Genomic DNA, 12063 nt, shown 5'->3' with positions numbered 1-12063 from the left:
GCCACCCCCACAGTCAGCAGGGGTGCTGGACAAGGCCCAGAACCTGAGGCTCAGGAAGATGCCTTATCTTATCGCAACCCTTGCAAGCTGAGGTGCCTTCTGTTCCTGTGCCGTGAAGTCTGTCACTCAATCCCAAGCAACTACCTGCCTAGGTACCTAACTCTCAGCCTCTCCACGACGACTCTACCCTAGTAATTCGAATACCAAATCTGCGCGCATCACGAAAGAGCCTTTGCGAATCCTACCGGAGCGAACACATCGAAAATCAGAAACATCTTGCCCATCCCGATCGGATAATCAGGAATTATCTGCCCATCATGGAGCCTCGCGCCCGCGCTGCCAAAAATGTTGGCAAAATGAACTTCAGCCACAACGAGCGTATGTTCCTGCCTCCAGTGACACCATGCACCGAGGCATCAGGCTAATCAAGCTCGCACTCTGCAGTGGCTCAACTACTATACGCCCACGGCGACGTAAGGAACCCGCTCCCCGAAACGATTCGCGTGCTCGACGAGATCGTGACCGAGTTCATCCAAGGCATGGCCTTCGAGGCGACGCGCGCAGCCAACTACGCGGGAAGGCAGAAGGTCAAATACGAGGACTTTGAATTCGCGTTCCGCAAGAACGACGCCTTTCTCGGAAAAGTCCAGGAGGTCTTTGAGAAGAAGGGCGAGATCGAGTCAGCCAAGAAGATTTTCACAAAGGACGACGAGGCGGTGCTCATGAAGGACGCCGCGGACCAGGAGCACGGCAAGAAGGATAAGGCTGCCAACGGTGCGGGCGAAGCTTCGAGTGCGGCGGACGCGGCGGTGAAGCAAGAGGAGGAGCTGGGCGAGGCCGACGACGACGCTGATGCCGAAAGTGAGGTCGCGGGACGACCGTCGAAAAGGGTCAGGTTGGACGGGGACGGGAAGTGAGTCAACCTCGGGTAATACGGGTGGAACGTACGGCCCTTTGGGCTCTTCTTTTTTTGGGATGAGGCATAGCATTAGGCGTTTATTGGATGGTAGTCTTGGGGTATTGGCTTTGATATCATCATTTTAACGGGGTCTGGCTTAGGAGGGGTCAAAAAGCATAATATTCACGATAGTCGAATGGACATTCATCAATTTTTGGAAGACTTACTACGAAAGGCAGTTGAATTCTCCTAGGCATAGCACCTGAGTTTCGGAGACTAGCCGAAGTCTGGTAGATATGAGCCAGGTACCCATGCATGTTGACCGGTATCTTGTCTAATGATCAAGCATCAAGGGCTTTCAGTCGGACCATGTAGGATCATCTATTAACATACACTATTCACCGCTGTGGCCGAGTTGAGAGAAAGTCATTTGTTTAAGGCCATCGAAGTCTTGTGGAATAAAACCACCTCTTGGAACTGTATTGATGGACATTCGATCTACAGCTTAGCAGAGACATTACTGGGAAGTCGATACGAAAATCATCACGGTTCAGCCGCTTGCATATTTCGACATGCATTCAAACGGCTTAAACTTTAAAGTTTACAGGCAGCCAGAAACCCGTGTTTCTGGCATCTGCCCGAGTCATCCAACCCCATTTGCTCCGAATCGGTGCCGGGCCCGCCGCTGTCGGTGTTTGTGCGAGTGGATCCGCGCCGAGAAAGTGGGCTGGTTGAGTCCCCCGGCAAACAACATCCGACGCATTTCTCAGTGCCTTCCTTCTCTGGCAAAACCTGGGAACAAAGTGTGGTTGCGATATCGGGGGGGAGGAAATTCCCCAATCAGTCTACAGGTGACACCCAACGATGATCATACCGTTTCTGTTTTCTCGGTGTCGGCGGCGCATCAGCGGAGCAAAAGGGCGCCCTTGCCAGCGGGTTGACGCCGGGCTAGCGGTAGCGGGGGGTTGGTTGGTTAGTTTCTCTCGAATCCTCTGGGCGTTTCTCAAATGGGTTGGGTCATGACCATTCGATGCTGGGGGATTCCCACTCCACCCACAGCTCTTTTCCTTCCTCTACCGAATCCGCACTGCTGCATTCGCCAACACTGACTTGACTGACACACTTGGAGGGATTTCAGAGGGGGTCATCTTCTCACGCATCTGCCACTAACACCCCTCGAAGAGAAGGCGGGCACGACGGGATGCATGGGTGGGAGACGTGATGGCAGCATGTGCCCACGCCGCCGCACGCAATCAACCAACACATTTTGCACATCGATACTCCTCCGCTCCCACCTCCGCCCCCGTCTCCGCCCTGGCGAGGAACTATCCCGAGTGACTGACTGAGTAACTGACAAGCAGGGCCCCATACACTACTTTACTCCAGCCTCCCCACTTCCGATGAACGATGGGGAGTCCTTTTGGTTTCTGCACCTTTTGTCTTTCCCTGTGACTACACCCCGCTTCATTGCATGGTCAAAAATCTCTGTCTATCTCTGTTCAAGTGAAGAGTTCATTCTTACACACGCTGTTTTTAATATCAAGTGAGCTGGCCGAGATCACTTCTGGCACCGGAGAGATAGCCTACTTACGTACGCCAGCCCTACTGCTTCACTCTCCATGGCTTTGGACCTATAGACATGACCTCACCTAGCCGCCATGTCCGAACAGAAGCAGAACCATGATAACCTATTCGTTCCTCGAAACACAAAGGCAAAGTTGAGGTCTGATGGAGAATCAGAACACACTGATGAGTCCAGTCAGAGGTTATCAATAGACAGCAAGATGTCCTGGCCACACGACCATGGGAAGGGACTCTCAGCCCTACCAGATCCAGACTCGTTCCGCAGATTCTCTACGAGCCCGTTCCAGAATGGGAGGACGTCACCGTTACCAGGGGCAGAGTACCCTCCAACAGTGTTACAGAGTTCTCAAAAGAATACGAAACTGGCGGCGTTCTGGCAGACCAACAAAGGCGTCGTCTTGGTGGCATTATCACAACTATTCGGTGCTCTGATGAATCTCACAGCAAGGCTCCTCGAGCTCGAAGGCGAAGGAATGCACCCACTCCAGGTGCTCTTCGCCCGGCAAAGCGTCACGATGGTCTGTTGCTGCCTCTACATGTACTACATGAAGACGCCCGACTTCCCCTTTGGAAAGAAGGAAATCAGATGGCTTCTCGTTGCCAGAGGCGTGACGGGCTTCTTCGGCATCTTTGGCATGTGGTACTCGATGATGTATCTCCCCCTCGCCGAGGCCACCGTCATAACCTTCCTGGCCCCCAGCGTCGCCGGCTACGTGTGCTATCTCGCCCTCCGCGAACCGTTTACCAGAAACGAGCAGATCGGCACCGTCATCGCCTTCTTCGGCGTCGTCCTCATCGCCCACCCGGCCTCGCTCTTCTCCGGGGACTCGACGTCCACGGCCGCCGCCACCGCGCCGGAAACCCCGGGCCTGAACAATGGGACATTGACTTCGACGCTGCCGGGACTGAACCACCAGGCTACGACGGCGGAGCGGCTAATGGCCATTGGGGTTGCAATAGTGGGTGTGTTCGGCGCCGCCGGAGCATTCACGACGATCCGGTGGATCGGGAAGAGGGCGCACCCGCTGATCTCGGTGAACTACTTTGCGACGTGGTGCACCATCGTCTGCACCGTCGTGCTCACCACCGCGCCCATGCTCGAGATCGGGCAACCCGCCCTGCGATGGGGCCTACCACAGACGGGACGGCAGTGGCTCTTCCTCGTTCTACTGGGAGTTTTCGGGTTCGTGATGCAGTTCCTCCTCACGGCGGGGCTTGGCACGGATCGGTCGAATAGGGCGAACGCCATGGTTTACACGCATATGCTCTTCGCGGCAGGGTTCGACCGGTTCATCTTTGGCAACGTCATGGGGTGGATGAGCCTTGCGGGCTGCGGGCTGATCATCGGAAGTGCGCTGTGGGTGGTGCTGACGAAGAGAGCGCCAGCGCCCAAGAGGGAGGCGGATGCGGAGGTCGCCAATGTGCGGGATACGGAGGCTGTGCCGATGTTGGCTGATATGGATGGTGGAAGGGACGAAGATTTCGAGCTTCAGAGAGTGAGGTGATGACGTATGACGGCTTACGATGTATGATGTTTGGATATAAGCCAACAAGATGAAGAAAAGGGACTCGAGAATTAGATATATTGGCCAGGCTCGTGGCCTGCGACATTTGATAGACGCCCACAAAAATGCGTCTTGGGTAAATTGTACCGATATCCTTTTTGGAGTAAGGTATTAGACCTTTATACTTGTCCGAATATGAGTCCTCAACATGCAGTGTATACTGATTGCCCATATTGGCATAGAGATTCGAGTTCCCCCGACAATAGAATGAATGATGGAGCAGGAGACTTCAAGCTATGAGGCAGCGAAGCTCTGGACCCGGAGAGAGAACACAGGTACTGACTCAGCCCAAGTTGGACAACGATCTGCTCAACCCTATCACACCACGCAAACGATCGAAAGAGCCTATCGAAGGACATTTTTGCTTGTAGTCTGGGGTCGGGAATCAGGTTGCTGCATGAGCTCGGGCGTAGGGGTAGACCCTCTGCCCTGAGAACATAGCTTGCTGGAGGCAGATCTCAGGACATCATGAGTTGGCAATACAGCCCCATCCACAGAGAACTCAATTCATCTGCCAGGGAAGCCGAACTTCGGCGATCATCTCCGAGCATCGTCGATGGGCCTTTCACTCGACTGAGACCTTGGTTCCTCACGAACTGCGTCACAGGGAATTCTTTAGGGGACTTTCGAGAAAAGGCACCGAAACGTGTCTCCAAGCCAAGGGTGTGACACTGACGGCCTACGCATCCAAGGGGTGACTTCAGGATTCCAGCACGGCGGGACGCTGTTTGTAGACGGGCTACACTGTTGGAGAGGGTCTCAGTGAGACAGCAGTCTCAACATTCCCGAACGCGGGAGCAGAACCGTGATTGAAATTAGCATTTGAGTCAAGTTGACTTGAGCACATGGGGTTTGACGGTTCCGATGGCACATTATGGTCCGATGAGAATTTCCTCGCTTTGTGAGCGACATGGTGTGCAACGTCAAATATTTTGCCTTCTACAGGATATTTGCAAAGTGCCAGACGCTGTTGAGGGTTGGAGTATTTGGCGAAATAAGAAGAAGCTGCTTCTGTCCGAGTATTGCGTGTTGGTGCTCCAGTTGTATGCAGCATTTGGTACGGTGGCCGGCCCTTTGATCAATCGTTTCGTTGTCATAAAATATAAAACAATTTTGCATGGAATATTAAGCATCAGATCAACATGAAGTTTCAGAATATTGACTAAGTGCGTGAGAACAAGCTGAAGTGATCTGGATGAAGTTGAATGAGGCGCAAACGGGAAGCTATCCACGGGTCACGTGTGGGGCACCCGATTCCTAATGTGTAAGTCGGCGCCTGCACTGTGCACCTGGAAGTTTGCAGGGATAGACTGAGGCGCGTCGCCCCAAAATCTTTTGGAGCTTCATCCAATTCTGTCTGACACCAACCACCCACCCCCCAAGGCCAACGAACCATCACGACCGCGACATATTTGCCGACACTCCGATCGACGTTACCGTACACGATTGAATTGTTGATACCACACGAATTGACCACCGGAAACCGACGCTTCCGCCGCGAAGATGGTCCAAATCAGCGAGGTTAAGGGAAACAGTCGCGAGAACCGCACGGCTGCCCACACCCACATCAAGGGATTGGGATTGAAGCAGGATGGCACAGCAGAGAAGCAAGCCGCTGGCTTCGTCGGCCAGTCGACGGCAAGAGAGGTGCGCTGATGATTGATGGCCACAACCTCATACCAAGGCAATCACTAACTTCGCGACAGGCAGCTGGTGTTGTAGTTGACCTTATCAAAGCGCACAAGATGGCTGGCCGCGGCGTTCTGCTGGCTGGTGGACCCGGTACAGGAAAGACGGCTCTCGCTCTCGCCGTCAGTCAAGAACTCGGAACCAAGATCCCCTTCTGCCCGATTGTCGGCAGCGAAATTTACTCGACAGAGGTGAAGAAGACAGAGATGTTGATGGAGAACTTCCGCCGGGCCATCGGCTTGAAGGTTCGGGAAACGAAGGAAGTGTACGAAGGCGAGGTTACGGAGCTTACGCCCGAAGAAGCCGAGAACCCTCTGGGCGGATACGGCAAAACCATCAGCACACTTCTGATCGGCCTGAAGAGCGCAAAAGGACAGAAGAAACTGCGTCTGGATCCCAGCATATACGAGGCCATCCAGAAGGAGAGAGTTTCAGTGGGAGATGTCGTCTACATCGAGGCGAACACGGGCGCTTGCAAGCGCGTGGGAAGATCAGATGCCTATGCGACCGAGTTCGACCTCGAGGCCGAAGAATACGTCCCCATTCCAAAGGGCGAGGTGCACAAGAAGAAGGAAATTGTGCAGGATGTGACGCTACACGACCTCGATGTTGCCAACGCGCGGCCCCAGGGTGGTCAAGACATCATGAGCATGATGGGCCAGCTGATGAAGCCAAAGATGACTGAGATCACGGACAAGCTGCGCGGAGAGATCAACAAGGTGGTGAGCAAGTACATTGATCAGGGTGTTGCGGAGCTCGTGCCGGGTGTGCTCTTCATCGACGAGGTAAGAAGTCTTTGAATGTCTGGCGGAGTTGACGGGGAATCGTGGGTTAATCATTCACGACAGGCACACATGCTCGATGTCGAGTGTTTCACGTACCTGAACCGGGCTCTGGAGTCCCCCATTGCCCCGATTGTCATTCTGGCATCAAACAGAGGAATGGCCACGCTTCGCGGCACGGATGATATTGTCGCGGCGCACGGCATTCCGGCAGACTTCTTGACCCGCATGCTCATCATTCCAACCACGCCGTACCAGGCCGATGAGATCAAGCGTATTGTTCGCATCAGGGCCACCACCGAGGGTGTGCCTATTACCGACGCTGCCCTGGACAAGATCGCGGAGCACGGCGTCCGTATCAGCTTGCGGTACTGCCTGCAGCTGTTGACACCCGCCAGGTGAGTCTACGGTGAACCAAACCATGACAACATTGCCCTATTTCCCACCGCCTTTGCTTCATCCCTAAAGCCAGTCCCCCATCCCCTCTCTGTTGTGGATCATGGATCGACCGGCTAGTGTGAGACAAGTGAGCTAACCCCAATGAAAGCATTCTTTCCAAGGCAAACGGCCGCAGCCAAATCGACGTCCAGGACGTGGCCGAGTGCGAAGACCTCTTTTTGGATTCGCGGCGCAGCGCCAGTCTCTTGAGCAGCGAAAGCGGCAAAGGATACATTTCGTGAGACGAGTGCAAGAAGTGATGGTTGGACGATACGCGAGGAGAAGTCATAGAGCCCATGTCGGCTTCTTCCTCGAATGAAGGGTGGCGGCGGCGTTGTAAAAAAGAACTTGTTACAATTATCGAGACCAACAGGTAATCCATGGAGTTGTTCTTTGACATGAGATATTCATCTGGGAAAGAGGACCAGTCATCTGTCGACAAGCGGTCTGGGGGACTCGACTGTATCTGTTTGAATCGGAGTACGAGTGTGGTTAGACGACATGGCGCACGCCTTGGGACTGCGAGCAAAGGCATTGAATCCTTTTCACGTTATCCCACTCGGCCTGACTGGGCATCCCGAGGTTTGGACTATGAAGAAGAGAGCGCGCTGTTTGCAAAACAAAACGACTGTCAAGCTTTCCAGATGAGGAAAAAATAGAACCCCCCATCCCGAAAGTTTTAAGACATTACAGGCCGCGAACCATAAAAACGCAAGTTTAACGAGAGACAACCCACGCACCGCCAATGCCAGTGCCAATGCCAGTGCTATTCTTTCCTGACAATAACTAGATGGAAAATGTCCTTCACCGCGTCTTGTCTTTTTTCCTGGCTGCTCTCCCAGAGTTCCCGTTCTGAACCCCGGTTCCCCCTCCCATCCGTCCGTACTTTTGCGTCTGTCATCAGAGACATCACCAACGCCAAACGCATTGTGTCCTGCCGATCAAATTTTAAAATTTCTAGTATTCAGCAGACAGAAGAATGAAGCAGAGGAATTTCCTCATGGGCCCAGCTCATCCACCCTTTCCCTTCTTTTCATCACGTGGGAGATGTGTCCAACCAACCTAGCCTAATTTGGCCCGGGGGTTGAGTGAGGAGAGGGAGGGGGGGCAGACTTCTTTACATTGTCTTTGTTCCTTTACCGGGGCGGGCTTATGATTGAACATTCCAACCGGGCAACACAGCGCTCTCGTCCTCTCTGTGCATTCATTCCTTTGCCGCCGCCTTTAATCTGCTGCCCCCGGTACACAGTCCTCATTCTGATCCTGGCCACACCCATCCAAGGGTCATTGTTTCTGACGTCCACCCCCAGCCCATGAGTCTGTAGTCGGTCTGCGGCTTCCTTTGAAGAGAGGGACTGGTTGGCAAAGCAGGGGGGCAAGGAGGAAGAGACCAGTCGCGGCGGCAGAGACAGCGGCTGCTGCATTAGTAGCAGCAGCAACACATGCGGGATGGGCATTGTAGATGGTCTGGGCTTGACTGCATTGCTGATGACATGAAAGGAAGGAAATGCCTAAAATAACATGGGGGGGATGAGAAATCCAGACTGCTTTGAGCAGCACATATCTTCCCTCGTCTTTCATTCAACCAGGGTAAACCTCTACCTATCCTCACCAAACAAGACTTGAAGTTGAATGTGGAGGGATATTCTTCATAGTCGCGTCTCCGTGTCTCGTTGTTGTTCATACCTTGAGTCATTATTCATCTTTTGGCGTCCTCGTCTAGGTCGCTCTTGCTACCGCCGCATCCTTTCCCGCCTTCTACGGCTCCATCTTCGGACTTGGGGACCCGAAACTTGCCTGTTTCTTGTTCTCAAGGTCTGAGGGCAAGAAAGGCATTTGCCTATTTCTTGGCCCATACTCTGTCTCTCCGTCTCCAACGCTCTATGCGAACGGAACGCCTGGGCGAGTCCTAAAGAAGAGAGAGACAGACATAGACGACGCGGGCACCGGCCACCACAGGGCAAACGCTTCTTCACAAAGAATCCCATTTCCCTCATCTGCAACAACCTTGGGTCTCCGGTACATTCCCGAGACACATTTCCCACCCCCCAAAGGATCAACATTTCTCTCTCTCTCTCTCTCTCTCTCGCTCGCGAGCTTACCCTTCTTACCTCTTTTCCGTTTCCTGACTTCAGTTCGTCCGTCGTTCCCGCCTCTCCCTTTGCTCACCACTCAGATCCATCTCCTTTCCTGCTCCTCGCCGTCGGTCAACCGTCGTCGTTGAGGCTGGTCGCTGTTCGTCGCTGTCGTCTCGACGACATCGTACCAACCGCCCTACCTACCCTGATGTTCTTTCTTCCCCATAATGGCCACCTCCATCTTTGAACATAAAGTCATTGAGTTAGACAGTCATTGTCTGCTCGGTTTCTGCTGAATGAGAAGTCGTCGTCTCGATATCACAAAGGAGAAGGGGAAAAAGGTCGGAACGGACAATCGACCATCGAACAAAAGTGATCTCGGCCCCGTATCGTCTTGTTCCAACTTACCGATATACTGCTTCGCTTGTCTCTCCCACGTCTGTCAAATCATTGCTGCCTTTCCTGCTCACCCAAGTCCACAACTACACGGATTCGCCAACACTCTTCGAACCCTAACTCGACCCTAGCATCCCGTCGTGTCTCTCACCATCGACAACGTATACACACCCCTGTCTCTTCTGCTTCTTCAAACGCCCCCCTTTCCGAAGCATGGTGTAAGTCCAAACGTCTCATAGCTTCGAACGCCTCGCCCACTTGTCCCCAGTCTCAACTCGCATCTGTTTGCACACCTCCTGCAAACCCTTACAGCCCAAAAGATGACAGATGTGGTCTCTACGCCTCGGCCACGGCGGTCAACCTCTTCCTCTGGTGGCATCTCTGCCCATCCGGCCATGGAACGAAGAGCAAGCCAGGAGACGGACGAGGGACCAGATTCTGTAGGCTCTGCTGGCAGTCGCGCGAGCAGAAAGCGCCTTGCGTCCATTGATATCGAGGAAGCCAACACCTCTAAAGTGAGGGACCTCAGATTGGAGACCAGACCGATGAGTAGCCAGAGTGGCAAGGACACCATCTGTCTCTGCACGCCCGGACTCAAGATCCCAAGGCCTCGCAACCGTGAGTCGCACATTTTTCGCTCTTCATCCCACATCGTCGGTCGACACATCTTCGTCACAGACCTGGTCTGAGACCGGCCTCGGGGGACTCTTCTTTGTTGGACAACACAAACAGACTGCTGGACACTTGTGCAATACCCGTTGACTGACGTTGTTTTTTGACAGCCTTCATACTGTATAGACAACACCACCAGGCTACCGTCTCCAGCGAGTTTCCAGGCCTTTCCAACCCAGATATATCCAAGATCATAGGACAGCGGTGGAAATCACAGGACCCGCGAGAGAAGGAAATTTGGAGGCAACTTGGAGAAGAGGAGAAGAGACGGCACGCGGAAGAATACCCAGATTATCGCTATCGGCCTCGTCGGGGTAGATCTAGGAGTCAAATAGGATCGTCAGCCTCGACTAATCCCGGACGGTGCCCCAACTGTGGTGGCAGATTCATTGCGACGCCGAGAACGCCGTCAACACCAGCAGGCACTCCGACAGCCACAAAACCAAAAATGCAGCCGCATCACCCGAGCGAGGCTCGCAGCGGGGACAGCGATCCCCTTCGGCGTGCTTTACCTGGAGAGAAACAGCCCTACCAACACCAACACAACAACTTGCGGGACGTGGAGGAAGAATACGAACCAATGTCGCCATCCCCCGAGCTCAAACGACGCCGAATCAACCCCCCTACGGGATATTACCAGGCAGTTCCTTCATCCGGACCATACACAGGCCATCCTCTTTCGAGGAAGCCAAGGTCATCGGTGAGTATGCCTCCTACGCCGCCGGTCGCCGGCTACGGGCCTTTGCCCGGTCCATCATCACTCGCGAGGCCCGGGTATAATAACATGGCGCCCCCTCCTCCACGACCGCCCCATCCGGCGAACGCGGGGCCAAGCCGCGGACCGGGCTATGATGAGAGTCTGCGGCTGCCACCCCTCCAGACCCAGTCTTCTCCGCCACTCAACAGAGACAACGATATAAGCGACCGCCCGAGTGCACACCCAATGACTGGCATGGGCATCGCAAACCCGAGAGATAGATATGCTCAAAGCCTCGAGGCCATGATCATGACGATTCCTTTCTGGAGCAAGCTGAAGGTCCTGCAAAAGATCAGCCCGACTTTGGCTTCGCCGGGACCGACCAGTCCTGAAATCGAGATTCGTGGCGCAGTCGTTGCCGTTGAAGGGGCTGATCCTCGACAGCTAGAGCAGGTGGGAACGGCAGTGCATCGGTCTCTCCTCGGCTTGAGCGAGATCGATCTGAAGACGTGGAGCGAGGGACCGAGTACGTCGTTGTCTGTCCTGTCGGCCGAAGATGACGCAAGGATGAACGACACGGCTTCTGCAGGCGGCAGCAGCAGGAAGAGCAGCCATTCGCAGCCCAACTTACACGCCTCAGAGCTGTTCTCTAACTATATGGAGAGCATCCTGAAGTGGCATGTGAAGTCGCGAGAGATCATCAAACACGTCTCCACCAAGCCGGCTTTGGCATCGGATCCGCCTCCGCTCACGAGGCGGGCATCGGAGGGGGAGGGTCTCGGGTCTCGACATAGTTCGATATCGGTACCCAGCAAAACACCAGTTGCTCTGCTCCCCGCGGGATTCAGCTTGACTCTATCAGACAAGTACGCTTGCACATTGCCCATCTATGATTGCTATGCTCCGATCGACCATTGGCAATGGGTATCGACTTTGTGGAGGGGAATTATTGGACCGGACCTTGTCATCTACGTCAAGTCAGTGACCGAGGAGGAAATCACTCACGCAGGTGCAGTTGAGTTTCGAGGCCACGGTGTGATGGTGGTGAGAGTTGCGCATAATAAGTCGTTGGACGAGAAAACGGAGCGGCGCATCTCTTTTGAGTTGGTGGAGTGGATTCGAGGAGGTAGCTATCAGGAGGGATTCGGGCGAGGTTGAGATGGCTACCAAAGCAGACTTAATAGTGTGATGATTTTCAGCGGGATGCGGTGACGGATTTCCTTCTTTTCGGATTGAGACACACTATTGATTTTTCTTGACATAG

General features: G+C 54.0%; 4 protein-coding genes across 4 annotated transcripts; all 4 read left to right on the top strand.

The window, feature by feature from the left end:
- The first annotated feature begins 136 nt into the window (after positions 1-136).
- On the top strand, positions 137-1086 carry HER10_EVM0012502 (transcription initiation factor IID). The gene is made up of 2 exons (XM_035481896.1): positions 137-378; positions 445-1086. Exons 1-2 carry the CDS (start codon positions 318-320, stop codon positions 915-917), a joined length of 534 nt encoding a protein of 177 aa, XP_035330216.1. The 5' UTR covers positions 137-317; the 3' UTR covers positions 918-1086.
- Positions 1087-1959: 873 nt separating this feature from the next.
- On the top strand, positions 1960-4371 carry HER10_EVM0008188 (integral membrane protein DUF6). Its single transcript, XM_035477720.1, has one exon. It carries the CDS (start codon positions 2557-2559, stop codon positions 3985-3987), a length of 1431 nt encoding a protein of 476 aa, XP_035329708.1. The 5' UTR covers positions 1960-2556; the 3' UTR covers positions 3988-4371.
- A 1005-nt stretch (positions 4372-5376) lies between these two features.
- On the top strand, positions 5377-7654 carry HER10_EVM0006336 (uncharacterized protein). Its single transcript, XM_035475924.1, has 4 exons — positions 5377-5694; positions 5754-6521; positions 6585-6916; positions 7066-7654. Exons 1-4 carry the CDS (start codon positions 5551-5553, stop codon positions 7196-7198), a joined length of 1377 nt encoding a protein of 458 aa, XP_035329461.1. The 5' UTR covers positions 5377-5550; the 3' UTR covers positions 7199-7654.
- A 2096-nt stretch (positions 7655-9750) lies between these two features.
- Positions 9751-11957, top strand: HER10_EVM0006543 (HMG box protein; the record flags this gene model as incomplete). Its single annotated transcript, XM_035476126.1, has 2 exons — positions 9751-10048; positions 10213-11957. The coding sequence occupies 2 exons, from the start codon at positions 9751-9753 to the stop codon at positions 11955-11957; spliced, it is 2043 nt and encodes a 680-aa protein (XP_035329489.1).
- Positions 11958-12063: the final 106 nt, after the last annotated feature.

This window comes from Colletotrichum scovillei (assembly GCF_011075155.1).
Source record: "Colletotrichum scovillei strain TJNH1 chromosome Unknown Contig00009, whole genome shotgun sequence".
Taxonomy (NCBI): Eukaryota; Fungi; Ascomycota; class Sordariomycetes; order Glomerellales; family Glomerellaceae; genus Colletotrichum; species Colletotrichum scovillei.
The sequence above is the reverse complement of the archived record's forward strand: the minus strand, read 5'-3'. Positions and strand labels throughout refer to the sequence as shown.

Excerpts from the sequence above, each read along its gene's own strand:
- HER10_EVM0012502 (XM_035481896.1), top strand. The coding sequence starts at position 318 with ATGGAGCCTCGCGCCCGCGCTGCCAAAAATGTTGGCAAAATGAACTTC. Across the intron at positions 379-444 it reads GAACTTCAGCCACAACGAGC|TGGCTCAACTACTATACGCC; the intron begins GTATGTTCCTGC and ends CGCACTCTGCAG.
- HER10_EVM0008188 (XM_035477720.1), top strand. The coding sequence starts at position 2,557 with ATGTCCGAACAGAAGCAGAACCATGATAACCTATTCGTTCCTCGAAAC.
- HER10_EVM0006336 (XM_035475924.1), top strand. The coding sequence starts at position 5,551 with ATGGTCCAAATCAGCGAGGTTAAGGGAAACAGTCGCGAGAACCGCACG. Across the intron at positions 5,695-5,753 it reads GCCAGTCGACGGCAAGAGAG|GCAGCTGGTGTTGTAGTTGA; the intron begins GTGCGCTGATGA and ends ACTTCGCGACAG. Across the intron at positions 6,522-6,584 it reads GTGTGCTCTTCATCGACGAG|GCACACATGCTCGATGTCGA; the intron begins GTAAGAAGTCTT and ends CATTCACGACAG.